Here is a 23,639-nt window from a genome sequence, read left to right on the forward strand (position 1 = left end):
GTGCCAATCGTGGTGAAAACTGATCACTTAAGTGCCAGTTATTGTTCAAAAGTGAGCACTTAAGTGCTAGTTGTTGATATGTTTGTTTCACCGATACTGCACCAGCAACAATCACATAGCTGGTGTGCTAGCGCACCAGCTGCTTGCACCTCGCACCAGCATATATAACTTCTGGTGCAAGCCCTGCACCAGCCACCAAGTACCACCATCACCACTGCACCACCAATGCGCCACCACCATCACCACTGCACCACCAATGCGCCACCACCATCACTAGTGCACCACCAGCATCACTAGTACACCAACACAGCCACAGCACCACCACCACCACTACCACTACCAGCCAAGCAACACCACCACCGCTGCACCACCACAACCACAGCACCACCACCACCTATACGAGCCAAGCAACATCACCACCACTGCAGCACCACCACAACCACCGCACCACCACCACCACTGCACCAGCAACACCATCACTGCACCACTACCACCACCACTGCACCACTACCACCACTGCACCACCACCACAACCACAGTACCATGACCATCACTGCACCACTACCACCACCACTGCAGCACCACCACAACCACAGCACCGCCACCACTGCAGCACCACCTCAACCACAGCAACACCAACACCACCACCACCACCACCACTGCACCACCACCACCACCACCACCACCATCACTGCACCACTACCACCACCACTGCAGCACCACCACAACCACAGCACCACCACCACTGCAGCACCACCACAACCACAGCAACACCAACACCACTGCCACCACCACCACTGCACCACCACCGCTGCACCAGCAAAACCATCACTGCACCACTACCACCACTGCACCACCAACACCACCACTGCACCAGCCAAGCACAACTAGCACAACTAGAACATCCAGCAGAACTAGCACACTAGTAGCACAACTAGCACAACCAAAAACAAAATATGAAAATTTCAAAAGCATAGACAAAATAAATATCGGTCCATTGACATTAAACTTAGTTTTTACATGTGGTCAATATGAATAACCAACTACAACATCCACATCCAGGGAATGGCTTCCCACCAAACAAAAACATTAAACTGACTGAACGCAGTACAATGTCAATTCCACGAGTCAATATGCACAACCTCCCAGCAAAAAACAAAAACTACCATATTTAGCACCCTCCCATTAGTTAATGTGAACAACCCCCCCAGTTCCTTTTCCTGAAAATAGATGTTTGACTTGATTCATGATCCTTGCACTCTTTCTAACTATCTGGCCCGATTCTTCAACTGGCCTTCTTGTCCCATGTACCTTCTTCTTAGTAGCTGCCATTTTCTTTATAGACAGTGTCATTTGATGAGAGCTCTGAGTAGGGTCAATGTTGGTGCTAGGATCATTTGGTTGAGATGCAACTGGTGTTGGGTTCCTTGTTGGTGGCTATTTTGGAGTTGCACCTGCTGTCTTCTTTTTTGGGGCAATGGTCTTTGGCGCCGTCCCCCTTGTCTTTCTTCTTGCCACTTGGGTTCCTATTTTCGGTGAAGCCGTTGACTCTTGAGTTGGGCCATCTTGAGAGATAAGCACTTCCGAACTTCTACCAGGCTACAACAACGTAACGATACTGTCAATAAAAAGGAAATACCATAAATAAATTAAATGCAGGAGTCCTACAAAACTTACATTCAAAATAGTCATTTCGGTGCGCTCGTCTGTAAAAAGGCCATAACCATATTGTCTTAGCCTTTTCCCGAGAGCCCCTCTTGTTCGCAGTGGCGCCTCACTCTCGGCAACTTTTGCAGTTGGTCTTCTTCTCACCTAATAAAGACATATCAGTGTTAAACTTCAGCCCAAAAAATAACACAAACACCAATTGTACAACTTACAGGATATTTGTTGCGGAAGCCAAGCGATCGAACAATAAAATTGACAGAATAAGAAAATAAATCGGACACCAGATTTACGTGGTTCGGTTGTAGTGACCTACGTCCACGGGGAGAGCAGCACGGAATTCCACTATAGATCAAGCGATACAACGGAGATTACAACCACACCCGAGTCACTCAAACACTCTAAGTATTTCCCAAGCCCAATTACACCCAATAACTCACACAGTGTTTAGCCCCACAATTCCTCACGAAATAATCTCTCAATCTCGCAAAAGAATTGTACACTAATCTTAACATAAGATTTAATCGCTACGAACACTTGAGCTCTTGGTGTAATTCCACGAACAAAATCCCAGGGAGATAAACCCACGCCAAGCATTCGACGTCAACCGCGGCGCTTCAATACTTCTCTTCTGTAACTTCTCGGAGCAACCCACCACTTTATATATAATTCACTGCCAAGGGATGTGGATAATCGTCTCGGTCAAAGAAGTCAACACCGAATTTGGATAAGGAAACAAGTCTAGCCGAACTTTCCTATTTCGTTGCCTTAGCGACTCGAGAAGAAATTTTATTTCCTTCTTTGTCGACATGTGTTGATCCCGAGTCGAAGTCCAATATTTCTAGTTTGAGAATATTGACTCCAACGTGCGTTAGGAAAGTAAATTCAGATATTTCCTTTTTGCTCGGTTTCGGAGATCCGCAAAATATCCAATTCGGAATATTCAGATTTTCGCTTCGGGCTCAAACTCGAGACATATTTTTTAACAATCTCCACCTTGGCTCGACGTTTGAGCTAAGTCACAATCGCTTTGATAAAATCCGAATTTCTCTACTACTCTCCCACAGCCCCCGATGGGCTCAACCGCCATAGATGTCTTTCAAGTCCAAGCCTTGCTTGAACTTCGCCATAGCCGTGGACCTCATCAGAATGCCAACTCCATATGCACCTTTAACTGCTCCACAAGGATTTTCCGACACAACCTCCTCAATCGCAGATAAAGCAAAACCATCATTGCATCCATATCTGTTCGGAGATCGAATACGCACCTTGTCAATATCAGCAGTTACAGCAACTGTTGGCTCAATAGGTTCCACCTCGCTACAAGCACCATCCGTGTCGATTATTTCACTAGCACCCGCTACCTCAGGAGTTTCTGGTTGCAACTCCACCTCAAGCTGAACACCGTTCAGATCCGTATAAATACTGCTATTAACACTCCTAGCCAGAAGTACTGGAGACTCATCAAACGTAACTTCTCTGCTGATAATAGGTGAATTTAATTCTGGGCACCACAACCGATAGCCCTGTTCACCTTGTGCATAACCTAGGAACATGCACTTCATTGCCCTTCCATCGAGCCTACCATCATTAACTCGAACATAACATGGGCAACCAAATATTCTAAGAATAGAATAATCAGCAACGTTACCTGACCACACTTTTTCGGGAGTCCGACATTCTATCGATCGATGGGGATCTATTCTTCGGTAGCTCGCCGTACTAAGCGCGCCGCCGAGAATCTCCTAGCCATACCAGCACTAGAGAGCATTTTATGGGCCGTCTCTAGTAATGTTCTGCTCATCAACTCTGCAACATGTTGTGGTTCATTGGTACTAGTGCGATGTCTCACTATGCCTTCCTTAATGCAGAATTCATTTAATAGCTCTGAGCAAAACTCCATACTACTATCAGTCTGCACCTGCTTGATCGTTTTACCAGTCTCCTTTTTGATCAAAGCTTTCAACTGCCTGATCCTGACAACAGCATCAAACTTGTACCTTAGCACAAACACCCAAGTCTTCCTCGAATAGTCATCAACAACTGTTAGCATAAATCTGGCACTCTTCTTCAAAGGAAATCGCGACAACCTGCGAACATCTAAGTGAATTAATTCTGCAATTTCCGTGGTTTCTTTGACAACCGTACTAAACTGCACTTTCCGCCATTGATCTATATCACAGCACCTGCATACATTCAGTTCGTTAGCTACATAACCACAAAGCAAATTTCTTTCACTTAGAACCTTTAGGCTTCTCTCGCTAATGTGCCCCAAACGCATATGCCACAATTCAGACTCTCGAACTGATGCATCCGACGTCTCCGCAGCAAATTCCGTCACTGTCTCACCTTGAAGCTCATACAGGCCACTATGCTTGATTCCTTTCATTATCACTATGGCACCTCGAAGAACTTTTAGAACTCCACCTTCTGAATAATATCGACACCCAGCTGAATCCAGGGCACTCAAGGAAATCAAATTTTTCTTCAACTCTGGAACATGCCTCACTCCAGTCAATGTCCACACGATACCATCATGCATTCTAATTCTAACATCACCAACACCAATAACATCGCATTCAGAATTGTTCCCCAACTGCACTTTACTACTATCCGTGCACTGATAAGTAGTAAACCAGTTCCTGTTTGGTGTAGCGTGAAAAGAACAACCAGAATCCATAATCCATCCGCCAAACGACGAATTATCAGTGACAGACAAGACAAAATCAGCATTATTCGAATTACCATCAGCTATAGCTGCAACATCATCCGCAAGATCAATTCTAATTTCCTTACCCTTGTCGTTTTTCAGCTTAAGGCAATCCCTTCTAAGATGCCCCCTCTTGCCACAACTCCAACAAACAATACCACCAGTCTTAGACTGACTTCGTCTATTCGAGTTCGTACTACTCCTGCTAATATGTATACCAGTTCTTCCTCTATTTTCACCTACTAAAGCAGCAGATACATGTTCGCCAGATTCTCTTCTACGGATGTCTTCACTCAAAATTAAATCTCGAACACCATCAAACGTCAAACTTGTCGACCTAGAGGAATTACTAACAGCAGTAACAGTAGTACTCCAACTATCAGGCAATGAGGATAATAGAATCAAAGCACGTACCTCATCTTCAAAGTCAATATCAACTGAACTCAATTGACTAACGATCACATTGAATTCATTGATATGATTTGCAACTGATGCACCTTCGCTCATCTTCAAATTAAACAGACGTCGCATCAAATAGACCTTGTTGATCGCAGAGGGCTTCTCGTATATGTCCGACAAGGCTTTCATCAAACCCGCAGTAGTCTTCTCATTCACGATGTTAAACGCGACGTTACGTGCCAACGTCAGCCGAATAACACCCAAAGCTCGTCTATCCAGCAATTCCCAATCAGCTTGCTTCATCGTCTCTGGCTTTTCCCCAGACAAGGGCAAGTGCAGTTTCATCTGATATAGATTATCCTCAATCTGCATCTTCCAGAAACCAAAATCTTTCCCATCAAATCTGTTGATTCTCACTTTTCCTTCTTCTATCGCCATCGATTCGCTTCAACTCAGCCAAGCCAGGCTCTGATACCAATTGTTGCGGAAGCCAAGCGATCGAACAATAAAATTGACAGAATAAGAAAATAAATTGGACACCAGATTTACGTGGTTTGGTCGTAGTGACCTACGTCCACGGGGAGAGCAGCACGGAATTCCACTATAGATCAAGCGATACAACGGAGATTACAACCACACCCGAGTCACTCAAACACTCTAAGTATTTCCCAAGCCCAATTACACCCAATAACTCACACAGTGTTTAGCCCCACAATTCCTCACGAAATAATCTCTCAATCTCGCAAAAGAATTGTACACTAATCTTAACATAAGATTTAATCGCTACGAACACTTGAGCTCTTGGTGTAATTCCACGAACAAAATCCCAGGGAGATAAACCCACGCCAAGCACTCGACGTCAACCGCGGCGCTTCAATACTTCTCTTCTGTAACTTCTCGGAGCAACCCACCACTTTATATATAATTCACCGCCAAGGGATGTGGATAATCGTCTCGGTCAAAGAAGTCAACACCGAATTTGGATAAGGAAACAAGTCTAGCCGAACTTTCCTATTTCGTTGCCTTAGCTGACTCCAGAAGAAATTTTATTTCCTTCTTTGTCTGACATGTGTTGATCCCAGTCGAAGTCCAATATTTCTAGTTTGAGAATATTGACTCCAACGTGCGTTAGGAAAGTAAATTCAGATATTTCCTTTTTGCTCGGTTTCGGAGATCCGCAAAATATCCAATTCGGAATATTCAGATTTTCGCTTCGGGCTCAAACTCGAGACATATTTTTTAACAATATTTTCTCCTCGACTGTTCAACAGTCGACTCAGTGGTTGGCCCTTGGGCTGGCCCTTCAGTTGGCGCTTGCGCTGACCCTGCAGTTTGCCCTTGAGCTGGCCCTCCGGCTCGCCATTCAACTGGCCCTGCATTAGCCCTTTCAGCTGGCCCTCCAGCTGGCCCTGCATCAGCTCCTACACCTGGCTCTACAGCAGTCCCTTCATTTAGCCCTTGGGCTGGCCCTGTATCAGCCCCTACATATGGCTGTTGTTGTTGTTGATGTTGTTTCTTCAATGCACAACCCTTTTTATTGTGCCCTTCCTTTTGGCAATAGGAGCACGTCATCTTTACACCAGTCCTGCTCATCCTCTGAGTTGAAATCTCTCCCTTCTGCATTTTTCATTTCTTTTTTGGCCTTCCAATTTTCTTCTTTAGTGGCAAAGGTGTAAGGGCTTCATGGTTTGTTGGCTCCCAGAATTTGCTACTTCTGATAGGCTGCATCATGAATTGGTATGAAGCAACATATGTGCTTTTCTTGTACCAATCATCTAAGTAATCCTCTGGGTTTAGTTGCTTCAACTAGATGGCACAAATGGCATGTGCACAAGGAATTCCAGTTAGCTGGACGACATACTTATCAGCATTGTTCATGATCTCATATCCATCATCTCCATTCCAAATTGGATGACAGAACCTACTAGCAGCTGTGTTCTCATCCAATCTCTTTGCAATCCTGGGACCACATTGTCTAGTCCACTTTGTAGACTCATCTATTTGTCTCTGGAGCCGAGTCATGACCATAACTCGTATGTCTTCAAGCATGCTGATGATGGGTTTGCACCTAGCCTCTAGTACTCTGCCATTGAAAGCTTCGCTGAGGTTGTTGTCAATGATATCGCACTTGAACTCTTCGCTGAAAAAGGCCCTGCACCAATGCTTAGGTTCTGTTTCGAACAATGCTTGAAAACCTTCATTTGACAACCGAAACAACTCCTGCTTGGCTATTCTAAAATCAGCCATGTTTGTGCTCTTTGCTATATGCCAAAATTGCTTTTGCAGCTTATCCCCTTTATAATTCTTTGCCCAGTTTACATATATGTGCCTTGCACACATTCTATGTTCAACATATGGCATCAACTCAGCTAATGCAGGAACAAGTCCCTACAATAATTCAAACCAAAAAATACTTGTAAGATCAAATATGTGATTAATATTAAAAAGTCAACAGTTTTAAATGGCATTACCTTTTGTTAGTCGCTCATGAATGCCCAACCTTCCCCATTGGTTATCTCAAGGTCAGCCATTATATTTTTTAGAAACCAGGACCAAGTGTCCTTGGTCTCTACTTTGACAACAGCCCAAGCTATTGGAAACATTTGGTTATTGGCATCTCTCCCAACAGCAGCTAACAACTCTCCATTGCATAAACCCTTCAAGAAACATCCATCCAATCCTACAATTTTTCTACAACCAACCAAAAATCCCCGTTTGCATGCATCAAAGCAAACATAAAACCTATCGAACTTAGTCCCACAATCAGGCAATGGCCTCTCAATAACCTCTACATATATTCTACTAGATGGGTTTTGAAGCATACATTCGCAAGCATACTCCCAAACCTGGCCATATTCTTCCTTGTACCGACCCATCAGTGTACTCATCACCTTCTGCTTGGCTCTTTTGCACTGATTCCTCGATACATTAACCCCTACCTGCTCCTTCACCAACTGCTTTAACTGAGGACTCTTAATCTCGGGCATCACTTTGATAGTATTGAAGAAGTGCTTCGACAACCATACACTTGTTACCCTTTTATTCTAAAAAAATAATGGAACAAGTATGTTCCTCCTGCAATGATCTAATCTGGAATGACCCGCTTTTCCTACTTAGTGCACCATAGATCTTTCATGAACAATTTGGTTGTGAACACTTAGCTCTCACAATTTTTTTCGTATTTCTAATAAATTCGACACTCCTTTGTTCAGCAATGGAATTCTTGACAATAGCTTCTTTAAACAGTTTCGCATTGTCAAATTTCATTCCTACAGACAAAACAGAACATGCAGCAGTCGGATCATAGGAAGGATACTTACTTTTCCTTCTACGGACAGGTACTTCATCATCTTCAAGCTCGTTCTCGGATCTAGCACTCTCATCTTCACCGCCACTCTGTTCATATTCAGTCTGATTACCATCAACTGGAGCTTCTTGGTGGCTATTCACTGGTTGTGGTTCATGCGATTCTCTCAATGAAGCAAATTTATTTCTCAGAAAGTCTCTCTCCTTTTGCCTTGATTCTGCAAGTTCTTCATCATCATCGTCATCACTTAGGAAATTTACATTCCCCAAAACTTCATCATCCGATTCACTAGATTGAGCAAATTCCCAATTTAATTCGGTCAATTCTTCATCAGGTATGTCTTCACTAGAAACTTGGGGACATCTTCCCGTTTGCTCAACTCTCTCTATATGACTTGCCAGTGTCTCCGGCCTCAGCTGTTGCCTTTCGTCCCCAACCTGAGTACATTGTCCTACTTCTCCTATTTCAGTGCTCTCATCACCTTCATCATCTTCAGAGTCACTGTAATACTCAAAATAGACTTTAGCTTCCTCACCATGAAGATAATGGTAAATAATGTCCTTGACACCATTATCATCATGCAAAAATCTCAATCCGTCCTTCAAGCCCTTCCCATGAACACAATAATGCAATTTATCTACTTTGCATCGTAAATAATGCACTATGTCCCTCATGAATTCAATATATGATGGCCTCCTTACATCCAAAAAAATAGTACCTTCATTTCCACCACCATATTCCCATTCCTCGGTGCCAACGATAAATTCCCCACCATAGCAAACAATGATGCCGACAACATTGTCCCCTATGCCCATGCTGCACCGAAAGTAAACAAAATAATCAGCTTTTGGGACCACAACGCACAAAAGCCAACAAGTTGCTCTAATTGTCTCGTTAGACTCAGTCAAACGAAGTAAAATAACCTCAGTCGATGTCGTATAGTACAAACGAAGCAACACAGCTGGCACCGAGCCTTACTTTTGCCTTCACAATGAGAACTTGAGGTCCCACAATCACTATTTCGCAATTCCTACAGACAAAATAGTCATGCCTAGTTTATCTCTCCCCCCAAGCCTTGGTTTTGCTCTCGGAGCCACAATTTAGCCCTCGAAGCCCTAATTGTCCCCTCGGAGCCCTAATTTTGCCATCCAATGGAGCCATGGAGAGAATATGACAAACCTGAATGACTGAGGGTAAGAGACGACACGCTAGCGGCAGCCGACGACGACGACGACGGCGAGGGAGGACGGCGACGACGGCGACGAAGTACAGCGACGGCGACGGCAACGGGAACTTCCTTCTCTTGAACGATGACCAGACGAGCCCTAATTTGGTCTTCTTCGTCCATGTCGTTCAATTATCAAGAGGGAAACGACGTCGCATTCTTCTCCCAAGCCATGTAGGCGATGCGACGTCGTTTTTGAAGTCCACGTGGACTTTATTTTTTTAAAAATTTGCCAAGTCATTTACAAGATTTAATTAAAAATGCCACGTATACATTTTGGCCGGAATATCTCGCCGTTGGCACTTAAGTGATCGTTTTTCCTCCGATTTGCCGCTTAAGTGAGCCGACGAAAACTTTTGGCACTAAAGTGAGCACCGTACACAAGTTTTGGCACTTCTACTGTTCTTCTCCCGTAATAAGCCACATAGGTAAGGTGATGTAGCCCAAAGTCGACTACTTGAACAATAGGATCGGGAGAGTAACTTGCACACACGGAAACTCCGTCACAAAATCGAGCAGAAATTTCAGTTCTGCGCTAGTTCAGGAAAATGGGCATAACTTTGTCGATACAAATTGGATTGACCTGATTCCAAATCTAAAATAATTACGACTCTTAGATCTATAACTTTTATGTTTTGAGTTTTCTCAGATAAGCACTGTAGAGCTGTCGATTTCAGAAGGAAGTGGGCGGTTGTGACTGGTCAGGATGCTGAAAAGGATGGGAACTTCAATGGTTGCTCTTCTAGGCCTCCAAGGAAGTTGAAATGTCATCAATTATTTTAGATTGATGGCTGCAACTCTTCAAGGATGCAGACTTCAAAAGCTCCGACTCTTCAAGGACAGAGCGAAATCTCTTCTAGATTTTCAAGGGGTTTCAACTCTTCGAGGTTCAAGAGAATTGCACTAAGCAAATTTCATTAATCAAATTCAGTCTATCTTCGTACATAAACTTGATGGTTTTTATAGTACAAGAAAAGTAAAAAGACTAAAAGCAAATCTAGAAACTAGAAGCTATTATTAAATGCACAATATTTCCAATGCTTGTGACCATCTCAAGGAGTTTTGATGCAAGCTTCGATGCATGGGAAATGACAAAATCTTTATGACAAAGTCAAAGATGAGGCTTTTCACTTATTGATGAAACTCTTGATGTTTGTCGATCTTGAATACGAGCCGATCTTTTTAGCTAAACGAGCTGGTCTTGAATACGAGCTGCATCATATGGGCAAGAGCCGGTAGCGATTGGGACACAAATGATCAATGACTGTCATGGAAACTTCATCTTTCGATTTGTCTTGCATGGAGATGAAGTTGGAATTAATACTAAGTGATAGTCTCAATATATAGTTCATCACAGTTCATCAACGCATACGGTAACTAATGCTTCTATTGCCATTTAAATAACAAAGAAGCATGCTCGTGCTCTGGGACGGTTCCATTTGGTCCCTAACCTGTTCTCAGGAGAGCACCTTTGCTCCTCTTCCCGAACATTTATAGTAGAACTAGGGCGAGCTCCCTAGCATGCCTTTTTAAGGATGGTACTCGTGGCCATCCCCAGTGGAGCATGAGGTGATTGGCTAGCTGCGTCCCAAGGGTTTTGGAAAATAGCTTAGTTAAATAAATGGATAAGTGTACTGGAAGTCTTAAAATTTATCATAAAAGTGTAATTAAATCCTAAAACTTTCAAAAAGTACAATCAAAACCTAAAACTTGTGTCTGCAATCAAAACATAAAACTTGACACAAGTTTTAGGTTTTAATTGCACTTTTTGAAAGTTTTAGGACTCGATTTTATTTTTTTTAAGTTTTATGACTTAAATGCACTTTCATGACAAGTTTTAGGAATTGATTGCACTTTTTGAAAGTTTTAGCAATTACACTTTTATAACAAGTTTTATGACTTCTAGTGCACTTATCCCTTTATTTGACCAAGCTATTTTCCAAAACCCTAGGGTGGTGAATAAGACTTGGAAATCATGTGAACAGGAACCTTCACTTGCTTCAACTTTATTGTAGTCTGCTGCAACCTTCATGGTATCAATATGCATTTATAGAGAAAAAAAAAGGCTTATGTTAATTGACGGCGTGGCCTTCGCTAGTCCTGAGTGAGGGTCACGGCCGTCGCTCAGATTTGGCAAGGGCCTCGAAGCCCTCGCCGACCCTCGCCTATGATCGGTGAGGGTCACCCGGTGACCCTTGTCGGACTTGGAAGAAGAAAAAGAAAAAGAAAAAGAAAAAGAAAAAGAAAAGGAAAAAAGAAAAAACTTGAAAATTCAAAATAATATTAAAATATGATTAAAAATTGTCCAAATTAGCACCGGTTGTATCTTGTAGGACGATTGTCCATGTCAGCAATTGCCAGCTAAAATTGGCTAGACGGACTCAATTAGCAAAAAGTGAAAATTTTTATGACTCAATTGGCAAATTAAATTAAAATATTTATGATTGAATTGGCAAAAGTGCAATAGGTTTAGAATTTTTTGAGCAATTTTCTTTGGAAGAGTGATATGACCAGTGAACAGTGTGTGTGTGTTTGACCTGAATAAAAGTCTAAAAGAGTTTGGTTAGAGTTTCGGTGAATACTATTCATTTCTTTCTTCCTCGAATTAAATAAGTACATAAATAAGTAGATTTATTTATTTATTTGAAATTTGGGGACTAAAAGTCGTCCCACTCTACCGGTGAACGCATTCAAGCATCGATATCTCCACAATGTTCTCTACGATTATCCAAATTACTAAATATTTAGAGATTTCTAGTTTTCTTTTTGTCTGTTCTACTCAAACTCTCAACTCACTTTCAGGCTTTTGCCTTGTCTCTTTGCAAATCGTGAGAATCGAAACCTACATCTTAAACTAAATGTTCCTACTCCTAGCCCTCCCTGAGAAGGTGGGGAATTGAACTCCCCGTCTCCCCCTTCCCAAGTAGGAAGGGTGGCTATTAGGGCAAACTCCAGTGGTTAGAGATTTCTAGTTGACTTGAACTTGTTTTTGTCTTCTCCACCGTATTTAAAAATTAGTGTGGAATTATTTGAGATTAGCTCACTAATTAAGGTCAAATTATTTGAGATTAGCTCGCTTGATTTGCTCTTAATTTTGTGGATGAGTGGAGGTGTGTGCTATTGAGCTGAGTGTTTAAATTGTATGATACGTTTTCGATTTTAATAAGCTTTGATTGAGTGTAAGATCACCAGCTGAAGTTAGGGACCCGTGGTGCCTCCCTAAATATATGGTTTTCCTGCATTTATGAAAAGTTAGACAAAATATTATACATCACCCTCCCCAAACCCAAGTTTCATCGACCACATGCCATTGCTTGGAATTGTTTGATTATGATAGCTGAGGAGACCTTAATAGTCAAACATATCTTATTGGGTTTAATCTCAACACTTATTAAATTACAATCAATTGAACATTGGTGCAGTTATATCCAACGTTAGAGAATTTTCAGATTAAGAATTGGAGGTCACTTGTTTAAATCCTACCAACTGTGTGTAAATTGGTCAGGACCAGGGCTGATGCACTAGCCAAAAGTATGAATTGGACTTAACCGGTTCACGGAGCTTGCAAAGTGTTCAATGGGCCTTCCGGTAATTGATCTCCACACTCGTTCCCCTGAATTATAAAAGCAAGCCACAGTGAGCTCGATTTGTGCCGAAATGGCAAGGATGAACCCAGAATCAAGACCCTGAGGCATGATGCATTCAATTCCCAACTTCAACATCAATCTCTCATATCCCAAATTTTTCTAAACCCGAGCTCTCAATTTGAGCTTGAGCATTGCATTTGAATCTGAGTTCAACTCTACTTTTTGAAGAACATGTTGCTAGAACCCGTACTAAACTTTTAGATAGAGTCTCAGCTGTTTATGCATTAGCTTGAATAGTTCAGAGAAGGCCCCTCGTTATTAACGACCATCCGATTCCGTTAGGGGACTTTGAAAAGTTGCCATGTTCTGCTGGAAATAGTCAATATGCATCCTTCATTTGCTATATGGTTAAGCTAGCAATCATATGACTTTTTGTTAAATTATTGGGCTAGGACCGGCAATTTTCAGCATGACCCCTTTTACATAAGACATAGTGAATCGTGTTTCCATTGCGCTTAAGCGTATTTGTGTCATGAGCGAGTCAGTCCATTTATATACGAAGAATCAACATGTTGTTTCACGGATTTGGTTTTTTCGCTACATTTGTGACACGTTTAGACACGTACCGATAAATATGTTAGCATATCACACGTATCGACACTAGACATTTGGATGCATTTAGACATGTTTGATTAAACAGATTTAGCACGTCACTTAGGATAGCACAACACATTCAGATACATTGGAAAATGTTTTGCGCCAAAAATTCCGTGACTTGAGAACCACGTAATTGATATATGGAGATACGACAAAACTAATAAAACGTATCGTGTTGTTGTCAAACCAAATGTTGACACGACACCATGAGGACACAAGAACACGAACTTCAAGTGCAATCACGACCTTGAAAGAAATTCCAAATACTTAAAGAATAGCGTGATCTCTACGTTTGAACACAAAGTAGTTTTGCCCTATATGTCTACATCTAGCACTACTCCTCATGCGATGGTGGAGAACACTCTTTTTCGTTGATCATTTACTTCAGGGATTGAGGTTTCGTTTTGCTCTTTAATGAAAGCCCAGCGGAAAGATTTTCTTCGGAGTGTTTACATGGAGATACATGACCGCGCAACTCACATTTCGAATGCTTCGATACGATGACTAATAAAAAAAAAACAGTAAAAACCAACTTACATGATCTGAAGCTGCAATATCATCTGGGCCGATGTGATGCGGGAGCATCGGGCTTTGTCGACCGATCAAGTTGGAGATGTCTATTATTCAAGAGGGTTATCGATTCAATTAACAAGTTGTCGATTTCAAGATTACCGATTACGGATTGGCTACCGAGATATCAATACACAAGTTTATTGTCGATTTCGAGACTCTCTATTGACTACCTAAAGACTGGAGGGTATTCTATCAATGTTTGGTGATCTCCTACGATGATTATTTGGCTCCCAACGATGACGACCAAATTTAGAGTCTAAGTTCAATCATTTTACATTTGATCAATTATAGTTACTCTTAGTTTTAGGAGTCTTAAGTGTGTTGTAGGATTCAAGAGTCCAAGTTTAGGTCTCTAGGTGTTTTAATACATTTTCTAGTTACTAGGTCTTTATTGTATTTTCAAGTTCCATGTTATTAATATTGGGTAGTTCCCATGTCTCCAATGCTTAAGCTATTTCATATGTAATAATCCCTCTATATAGCGAGGCGAATTCTCAAATATACGGAAGTGGAATTTGAAAATTAAGAATATATGAGACTTTCCTCTATGTGAGCGAATATCTTTGGAAAGTGAATAACTCCTATCTCGGCATCTGTAAATTTGAAAAGTGGATTCTTCCTTGGTGGTAAGCCAAAGAAATATTGTATCCTCGGCTAGTGATATTTTGTAGGCCTTGATGTGAGCTTTTCCTATCATGAAGTCCTGTATTCACGGATGGTGATTTTTTATAGGCCTTGGTGATAAACTTCATCAATCCCGATCGAGATCCTTGGTTAGTGGCATGTCCTATATACCTTGATTCTGGTCGTATTTTATCCTACTTCTATCCGTTCATCCATCAACACACATTCCAGAACACTCTTATTCCATTGACATCACTCAAAGCGACCTTGCCCACCCCCGCAATCGCATCACGATGCAAGAGGAGAAATACGTCAAAATGAAGTGGTGACAGGAAAGATACCTTTTTACTTGTGCCTAATAAACGCTTGCTGAAAAATTCTGATTCGTTCATATGATTGTGTGAAGACATACTTGTGACAAATTCAACATCGATTTTTTCCAAAGGTTACCTTCTCTTTTGTATTTATATCTCATAATCTAAATTTGAATAATAGAGAGCAGACTCATTTATCATAATTGAAATTCATAGATATGTATATCACTCTTGCCCAAGGAAAAAATTAAAAAGGCACTATTTATTAGTTGTGGTATGAACCCACAAAGGCATTACACAACCCAATTGTCTTGATTTAATTATTGAAAAGGAAAATTTTCAAACTTTAGCGCAATGGATAGGTCTTCTGGCAACCCCGAGAGCATGAATCCGCACAAGCTTCAACCTTCTTCGTGTCCAGTCTAGCTTTTTTGGTGTCTGTATGAGTTCAAATATGAAACAAGAAATTTAAAAAGTCACATCAAAATTGAAATTGAATTTTTTAGCAAAAGCATATGTTGAAGTCCAAGGAAATGAAATGATTTAGTACGCAACCAACCTCTCCTAATTAAAACATAATAATGAAACACTGATAAAGAAACAAGATTATACAATGACTTTCTTGGTTTTAGGGATCTCAAGAAGTTACGTTATATTTTTGATCTCGAAACAAAGATTATTACCTAGATGGTAGTTAAGGCAAGTAGATAAGAAACAACCAACATCGCAATGCTCTGATGCCAGGGATGTCAAAGACACTTTAGGGCATTTCTTGAGGCATTTGGGAATGCATACAAATGGCAAGGGATCGCCAGCACACAACAATGCACAGGTCGTTTTGCACGATGCGGATGCCACGTCGACATTGATGGATGACCACAGTCTCAGAGCTGTCACAAGCATCGTCGACCCCATTCTCTTGGATGCTGTTACCTCCATGGCTATTCCCACTTAAACTATTTGTAACCTCTCTCTCTCTCTCTCTCTCTCTCTCTCTCTCTCTCTCTCTCTCTCTCTCTCTCTCTCTCTCAATGATTCTTAACAGCTTTGTGAGCTAGTGCAGGATGCATTAAGATGAACAAGTCTGCCACCAATAAATACTCAGAGATGCATTCAAGTCATTGAATAAGTATATGACAGGTCGTCTTGCACGATGCGGATGCCACGTCGACATTGATGGATGACCACAGTCTCAGACCTGCCACAAGCATCGTCGACCCCATTCTCTTGGATGCTGTTACCTCCATGGCTATTCCCACTTAAACTATTTGTAACCTCTCTCTCTCTCTCTCTCTCTCTCTCTCTCTCTCTCTCTCTCTCTCTCTCTCTCTCTCTCTCAATGATTCTTAACAGCTTTGTGAGCTAGTGCAGGATGCATTAAGATGAACAAGTCTACCACCAATAAATACTCAGAGATGCATTCAAGTCATTGAATAAGTATATGACTATACGGTAAGAAGAGGAGAAATACTATCCTTTTCATTTATGAGAACATGCTTGATATGACATCTAATTCTTACCAAATTTCAGGTCCTGTAAAAAGGTGACGAGTTGCTATCTATTGCGAGAATTTCTTTATATGCGGGTACTTGTCAAATTTGATCTCATTAATAAGTTTCTTTCCAAAGGGTCCTAATTTTCTAAAATAAATTTAATTTAATCCTTGACAAATTATTTGATTCTAGTGTTATCATACCGATTGATACTGTGATCCTATATTCAATTTATTATTGCTCACATCAATTTCGTTGATGTTTTATTATCCGTGTTAAGTTGCGTGATAACTATGGTGATCACCCAATATTAAGATAACTGTCTTGATGGAAAAAGTTATCCAAAGGGGTGCGAATGGGAATATAAATAGGTCTAAGCCAAACTCCTTAGTATATAAAAAAGAAAAACTATCAACATTGAGAGGGCAATTGGCTATAAGTACCATTCACCGATCGTTCAAGTTTCTGTAAATCTAGTTTTAATCGAACTTCATTGATGGCTGGAGGTTAGTACAAAATTTTTCATGTTTCCACATTGGAATGTGTCCATCCATCAATAATCAGAATCTTCGGTCTTTCGCAAATTTGTACCATCTAGTCAAAGAGAGCTCCTTGAGGAAGTCACTTAAGTGAGAAAGGTGTTTTTTTTTTTTGGCTTTTTTGCTTTTGAGTCCTAGACACATCATCTTATCCTTTGAACACTATATAATTTGCATCAAGGACTAAATTGAATTGATTTTACAAAACTAGGACTTTATCGGTAGAGGCCTAGAAAATATCGTTGCATTTTGAAATGGGGTGCATCATTTTTTTTTGTTTTGTATTCACACTGTGAAAGTCTTATATTAAGTAAATTTTCATTATTTAATACAAAGTGAGGAGCCAGACAAGGTAGCATATCAGATCTGAAAATAGGGTAAGTGGATAGGTGGTTGCTATTACTGCCCTAATCAATGTGATCTTGTCTCTTCAACTATGGTAATAAGCCACATACGCAAGGGCAAAAGCCAGTAGTGATTGGGACACAAATGATCAATGACTGTCAGGGAAACTTCATCTTCGATCTGTGAAAGTTCCACCGCGAGAGGGGGTGGCTTGAAGAGAAACTCTTGCATGGAGATGAGGTTGGAATTAATGCCAAGTGATAGTCTCAACAAATAGCTCATCATAGTTCATCAACCAATACGGTAACTAATTGTCGCGACCTAAAAAAATCGGGTTTTCCGATCTTAGGCTAATGGATTACTAGATCAATTAAATTAACTAACCTAGCTCGAGTTCTCCCAAACTCTACCAATTCGCAACTTAGGTCCAATTATGAGCATGCAAATATTTTCAATGGGAGTCGCCACTAATCATTTAAGGTAGGTTGATTAGAAACCTAAATAAAATAGCGGGAGTACTATTTTATTTCTGTGAACCAGAAATTATGGATTCGGGGACTTGGTTACGCTAGATTCCCTAACGCCCTTTCGGTACCAATTTCAAGAAAAATACTTAATTTGACAATTTTGATAAATCCTGACTTAGAGTTCAAAGGTGCAGAAATTTTCTTTTTTGATTTTTTTTTATTTATTTAAATGAAATCTAACCTATATGTAATGGCGTGTAAAAAAATTGACATACGATTAATGCAACCTAACATGCAAACTATATCTCATGCGACGACGTGACCTATTTCTAATGACGGGCATATTATTTTTTTGTATTTTTTTTAATGAAATTCGGAATTAAAAATGCCAATTATCTAAACATGCAATTTTAAACTCAAGAAATTAACCTATTCTAGAGTAATATTTTTGGCATTTTTTTTATCAAAATTCGAAATTAAAATCAAGTAAAAAAAAATATAACCGTTAAATCTTTCGAATTAAGTTTCGATCTGAAGCCTGACAGATCGATCCTAAAATTCGAAATACCCGCTATGGAAATAACTCTATCTAAAGCCTGATAGATAGATTTATTCCCACGTGTGCGGTTGCGGATTAGGAAATTTTCCTAATCGGTCACATCTTGAAAAAATTTAGATATCTCAAATATCTTGGATATATTCAAAAGATTTTGAAAATTCTAAATTCTATCCAAATTTGAAAAGTAATAGATATCCAAGATTTCAAAAAAAGGAAATAAAATCCTAATTGGAATAATGCTTATTATCCAAATATGCAAAATTAGATATCAATAAGCACAAATTAGGCAACCAAATATTCGAATCAAATCGGGATATAATAATTACCTGATCTGCAGATTTCTTTCCTAATTTGAATCTGAAGCGGATCGGGATTGCGGATTGGCGGTGCGTCGGGAGCGGCGGCGTGACGTCAGGAATAGTGGTTGCTAGCGACGGTGACACGACGGGAACGGCGGCGCGGCGGGCGTCTCCGGGCAGCGGCCAACAGGCGGGGACGGGCAACTCTCCGGCGGTTGTGCGGCCCGAGCCCAGCGGCGGCCACGAGCGGTGGGCTAACGGCGGTGCGAGCGGCTACGGGCGCGGCGGCGGTGCGAAGCTTCACAGGCAGCGGCGGCGGTGCGGGGCGGCTCTCCGGCGGTGTGTGGCAGCGAGCAGCGGCGACACAGGTGGGCGCAGCAGGGATGTCCAGGCGGCGGTGGCACCAGCGCGGCGGTGGTGTGCGACGAGGCAGCTGCAGGGGTGCAGCGGAGGTGGCACACGGCGGGAGACGGCAGCGCGCCGCAGGAGGCAGCGGTGCACGGCGGTGGCACGCAGCGGGTGTAGCAGCGCGCGGCGGGAGAGGACGGAGGCTTCGCAGGCGGGCGGTGGCGCGGCAGGCGTGCAGTGGCTGAGGGGCGGAGCAGCTCTCCGGCGTAGTGCGGCGGGCGGTGGTGCGGCGCGGCGGGCGGTCTCCTTCTGTCTCTCTCTCACTTTTCTCAAAATTCTCTCGTATGTCTCTCTAAAAATCCGATCTGAAAAATTATGAGAGGCTCCCCCCTTTGATTATGAGACATAAACATATATTTATAATGTAAACCTAGGTCAATTAGCTGGGCTTTCTAGTCCTAATTGGCTTAGGTTTAGGGTTTAATTTAATTCTAAGTGGGCTGAATTAATTTGGGCTTTTCTTTAATTAAGCATAATGGGCTAATTTAAGCTCAAATTAAGACAACCAAGCCCTTTTGTGTGTGATTTTCGGCCCATGCTTTCCGAGTGAGCCGAGTCTCGTTCGGTGCCCGAGCTCGATTTACGTGATGAATTTTAAGCTCGCTTACCACCGCCGATCCGATGTGAAATGCAGTTAATCTATATGAACCTAAACTTTATGCTATGCGATTTGTAATATTTTTGTTCAGGGGTTAAATTTTAATCCGTAATTTTCTATGCAATTAACCACTAAATGATGCGCCGAAATTTAGGTGTCAACAGCTGCCCCTCTTTGAGTGGAGGCTCGCAGAGGTTTTGCTCAAAGACTGAGACCTAAATTTAAACTATGCAAAATGATGAATGATTTTTTTTAATGCAATGATGCATGATATGCAAACAATAAAGAACGTATGCTAAGGCTTCTCACTTCGTGTAGAGCGGTGAAAGAGCCTTACATACGGATCGCACAAAAAGCGTCCAAGCGAGGGAAAGCTTTATAATGCTTTGACTTCCCTCGATCTCCAAACTTCTGGTCCACTGGAAGTAAGATTCTCGAGGTACTGGATTGCCTATCTGTTACTTGTAGTTTCCTACAGATGCGAAATAGCGCATGATATAAAGAAAGAATGGGATGTGTTGCCCAAACCACTGGGCAATCACTAAAAGGATCATGTCACCTCTTCCATTGGATGAACATGAAATGGGGTGTGCCGCGTACTCCACTTTGCAACACCAAATGAGAAATTATGCTGCCTGTACTACTGGGCAAACATGAAATGGGGTGTGCCGCGTACTCCACTTAGAAACACCAAATGAGATATTATGCTGCCTGTCCTATTGGGCGAACATAAAATGGGGTGTGCCGCGTACTCCACTTGGCAACACCAAATGAGATATTATGCCGCCTATCCTACTGGGCGAACATAAAGTGCGGTGTGCCGCGTACTCCACTTGGCAACACCAAATGATATGTCACCTGTTCCACTTGGAGAACATATGAAAGAGATCATGTCTCACATTCTGGGAAAAGAGAAACAATGAAGAATAATTAGTAGACGTACCTGATTTCTTCTTGTGTTATAAAAATGGCAAAGCCAATTGCATTGCACTTGTTTTTACCTGAAAAAAGGTTAAAACAACACATGCACAAGGGCAGAGAAAACATAATTCATGAATCTGCTTACATTACCAAGCTTCACTGGGGAATTTATCAATAAGAACAACCATTTCGTCATTTTGACAATTTGATCACATTAAATGAGAGACCTTTAATCAGAAAGGACTTTCTACTCACTCTCAATGAAAGGCTTTTGACCCGACCTTTGATGCGGGTATAAGAATCACTCAAACTCTCTTCATCGTGCTTGACAAGGGTTCGGATATTCTCAAAATCAGTATGACTTGACCAATCTGAGAGGTCTTTATAAGGACTAAAACATGGGTTTGGTCAATGGCTTAGCAAAAGGGAATCTTCGAGTCGAGGCTATTGAAAGAATTGATATCACCAGCTGCTCCGGGTTTACAAGTCAGGAATGCTGCAAAAATGAGATAGAAAAATCTTGCTCGCACTTCTTCGAGCAACATTTATAAGCATTTGAAACTCTATATTAACTCAAGTGCCCTATGCTGAAGAGACTTCGGTAAGGGTTGTAACGTAGGTTCGGGTAGGCTTGAAATGAATGGCTTATTTCATCAAAGGGGGGTATTATGAATATGGAGATTGGTGATCATCCAATTATGCTACTGGTACCATTGCTCCACAAATGAACCTTCAAACGGTCTTTTCCTTGAAGAAAAATCTTGCATATCGACTCAGTTCTTGCTGAAGCCTTTCTTTCTCTCTCTTCTCCCTTTTTTTTTCGAGAGTTTTTTCTGAGAGAGAGAACTTCGATTTAATGGAGTCCTTTTGTGTCCTTTCTGATGAATTTTCTTTCTAGCTCCCATTTGCCTCAAGTCACCTTGAACTTGCTTTGAGATGATTTCATTTGTTTATCACCAGAATGATCACCAATCGGGTTGAAATGAATTCACCGCTCAAATTGGGTATGCAAAGGGTATAATGTGTAGGGATATAGAAAGAAATGCTCTTCGTCATATCTAAGGCACTCGAGCTAACACAGAACTTGCATGCAATAAATATACTTGAAGATTGATGCAAGTGAAAGCAAGAAAATTCTAACCATTTTGAACTTTCTAAGAAATTGCCCCGGTATGGGGTTGTTCCTGACAGGGGTAGGAAATGAAACTCCGTTCAAAGGGGTTTAAGCAAATGATAACCTGTAGTGTTTAGATAGAGGAAATGAATGCCTCTCATCATTTTGGTCATCATACTTTTCGTGAGATAATCCTTTACCTTGCCAGCACGGAATTTTCACTCAACTCGCACTAGGGATTATTATTCAGAACGTGTATGGAAATGTCTTGCCTTTCGTCATCTTGAAGTCTCTCATGCAATATGATCACTTCATTAGGATAGAAACAGATTGCCAAATCAAAAGCCTTCCTCAAACAAAACTTAGTAACATAACAAGAAAATCAATTGATTCATGAAACTCAATTTGAGACTTGATAGAAACAAAGTCGAATGAGTACAAATCAAGTGTAATACTTCTTCACGTAATCGAATTAAGCTGGATTTGGAAAAACACGACCATCCATCTCGGCCAAAATCAAAGCCCCTCCTGGAAGGACTTTCTTCACAATGTACGGGCCGCCATAATTTGGGGCGAATTTTCCTTCTGCAAGAGGAACTATCGGCAATAACTTCCGCAGGACAAGGTCACCTACCTGAAAATGTCGAGGCTTGACTTTCTTGTTGAAAGATTTAGCAACTCGTTGTTGGTAGCACTGGCCATGATATAGAGCTTTAAGCCTTATCTCATCGATCATGTTCAACTGGTCCAACCTTTGCTGGATCCAATCTGCTTCTAACAATTGTACCTGTGAAAGAATACGCAACGAAGGAATTTCAACCTCAACAGGTAGAACTGCTTCCATACCGTACACGAGAGAACATGGAGTTGGCCCTGTAGATGTCCGGATAGAAGTTCGATATGCCATAAGTGCAAAAGGTAATCTCTCATGCCAATCACGATAGTTCTCAGCTGTTTTAGCCAAAATTTTCTTGATATTTTTGTTGGCTGCTTCGACCGCTCCGTTCATCTATGGACGATATGGAGAGGAATTCAAATGCTTGATCTTGAACTCCTTGAACAGATCATCCATCAATTTATTATTTAGATTCGACCCATTGTCAGTAATTATAGTCTCAGGTGCACCATATCGAGCAATGATGTCTCGACGAATGAACTTCACCACAATCCGGGCCGTCACTGTCGTATAGGACATAGCTTCGATCCACTTCGAAAAGTAATCGATAGCGACCAGGATAAACCGATGCCCATTTGACGCTTTAGGATTAATTGGGCCAATCATATCAATGCCCCACATAGAAAATGGCCATGGTTCAGACATTTGATGCAATTCATTCGGAGGAGTTTTAATCTTGTCACCATGGATCTGACATTTGTGACAACTTCGGACATGCTGAATGCAATCACTTTCTAGAGTGAGCCAGTAATAACCCATCCTCATTATCTTCCTTGCCAGCATATGACCATTCATGTGCGGACCACATACTCCCTCATGTACTTCTAGCATCAAATGAACAGCCTCGATTAAATCAACGCACCTTAATAAAACCGAATTATAGGACCGTTTGTATAAGCATTCTCCGCTCAAGAAGAACTTCGACGCCATTTTCCTGATATATTTTTGGTTAGATGCGGTACTTTTCTCAGGAAACTCCTGTGTTTGAAGATATGTCTTGATATCATGATATCACGGCTTGCTGTCAGGCTCTTCTGTTGTGGCCATGCAATAAGCCGGTTTCTGTAAGACTTCTATCTTCAAAGGTTCAACTTCTAAACCGCTTGTCACACGTAGCATTGCTGATAACGTAGCCAGAGCATCGGCAAAACTGTTTTGA

At 41.4% G+C, this 23,639-nt stretch overlaps 1 protein-coding gene and 1 pseudogene across 1 annotated transcript; both read right to left on the reverse strand.

Annotated features, from left to right (window-relative positions):
- Positions 1–6,580: 6,580 nt before the first annotated feature.
- Positions 6,581–7,377, reverse strand: LOC130139174 (uncharacterized; annotated as a pseudogene).
- A 7,926-nt stretch (positions 7,378–15,303) lies between these two features.
- Positions 15,304–16,041, reverse strand: LOC130139206 (uncharacterized). Its single transcript, XM_056315686.1, has 2 exons — positions 15,745–16,041; positions 15,304–15,499 (listed from the first exon to the last, which is right to left on the reverse strand). The coding sequence occupies exons 1-2, from the start codon at positions 15,998–16,000 to the stop codon at positions 15,408–15,410; spliced, it is 348 nt and encodes a 115-aa protein (XP_056171661.1). The 5' UTR covers positions 16,001–16,041; the 3' UTR covers positions 15,304–15,407.
- Between the last annotated feature and the right edge of the window lie 7,598 nt (positions 16,042–23,639).

The sequence above is a fragment of the Syzygium oleosum genome, unplaced genomic scaffold, assembly GCF_021117445.2.
Source record: "Syzygium oleosum isolate NSW1041296 unplaced genomic scaffold, Sole_v2.1 Sole_v2.10, whole genome shotgun sequence".
Taxonomy (NCBI): Eukaryota; Viridiplantae; Streptophyta; class Magnoliopsida; order Myrtales; family Myrtaceae; genus Syzygium; species Syzygium oleosum.

Excerpts from the sequence above, each read along its gene's own strand:
- LOC130139206 (XM_056315686.1), bottom strand. The coding sequence starts at position 16,000 with ATGGAGGTAACAGCATCCAAGAGAATGGGGTCGACGATGCTTGTGACA. Across the intron at positions 15,500-15,744 it reads TTGCCTTAACTACCATCTAG|ACACCAAAAAAGCTAGACTG; the intron begins GTAATAATCTTT and ends GAACTCATACAG.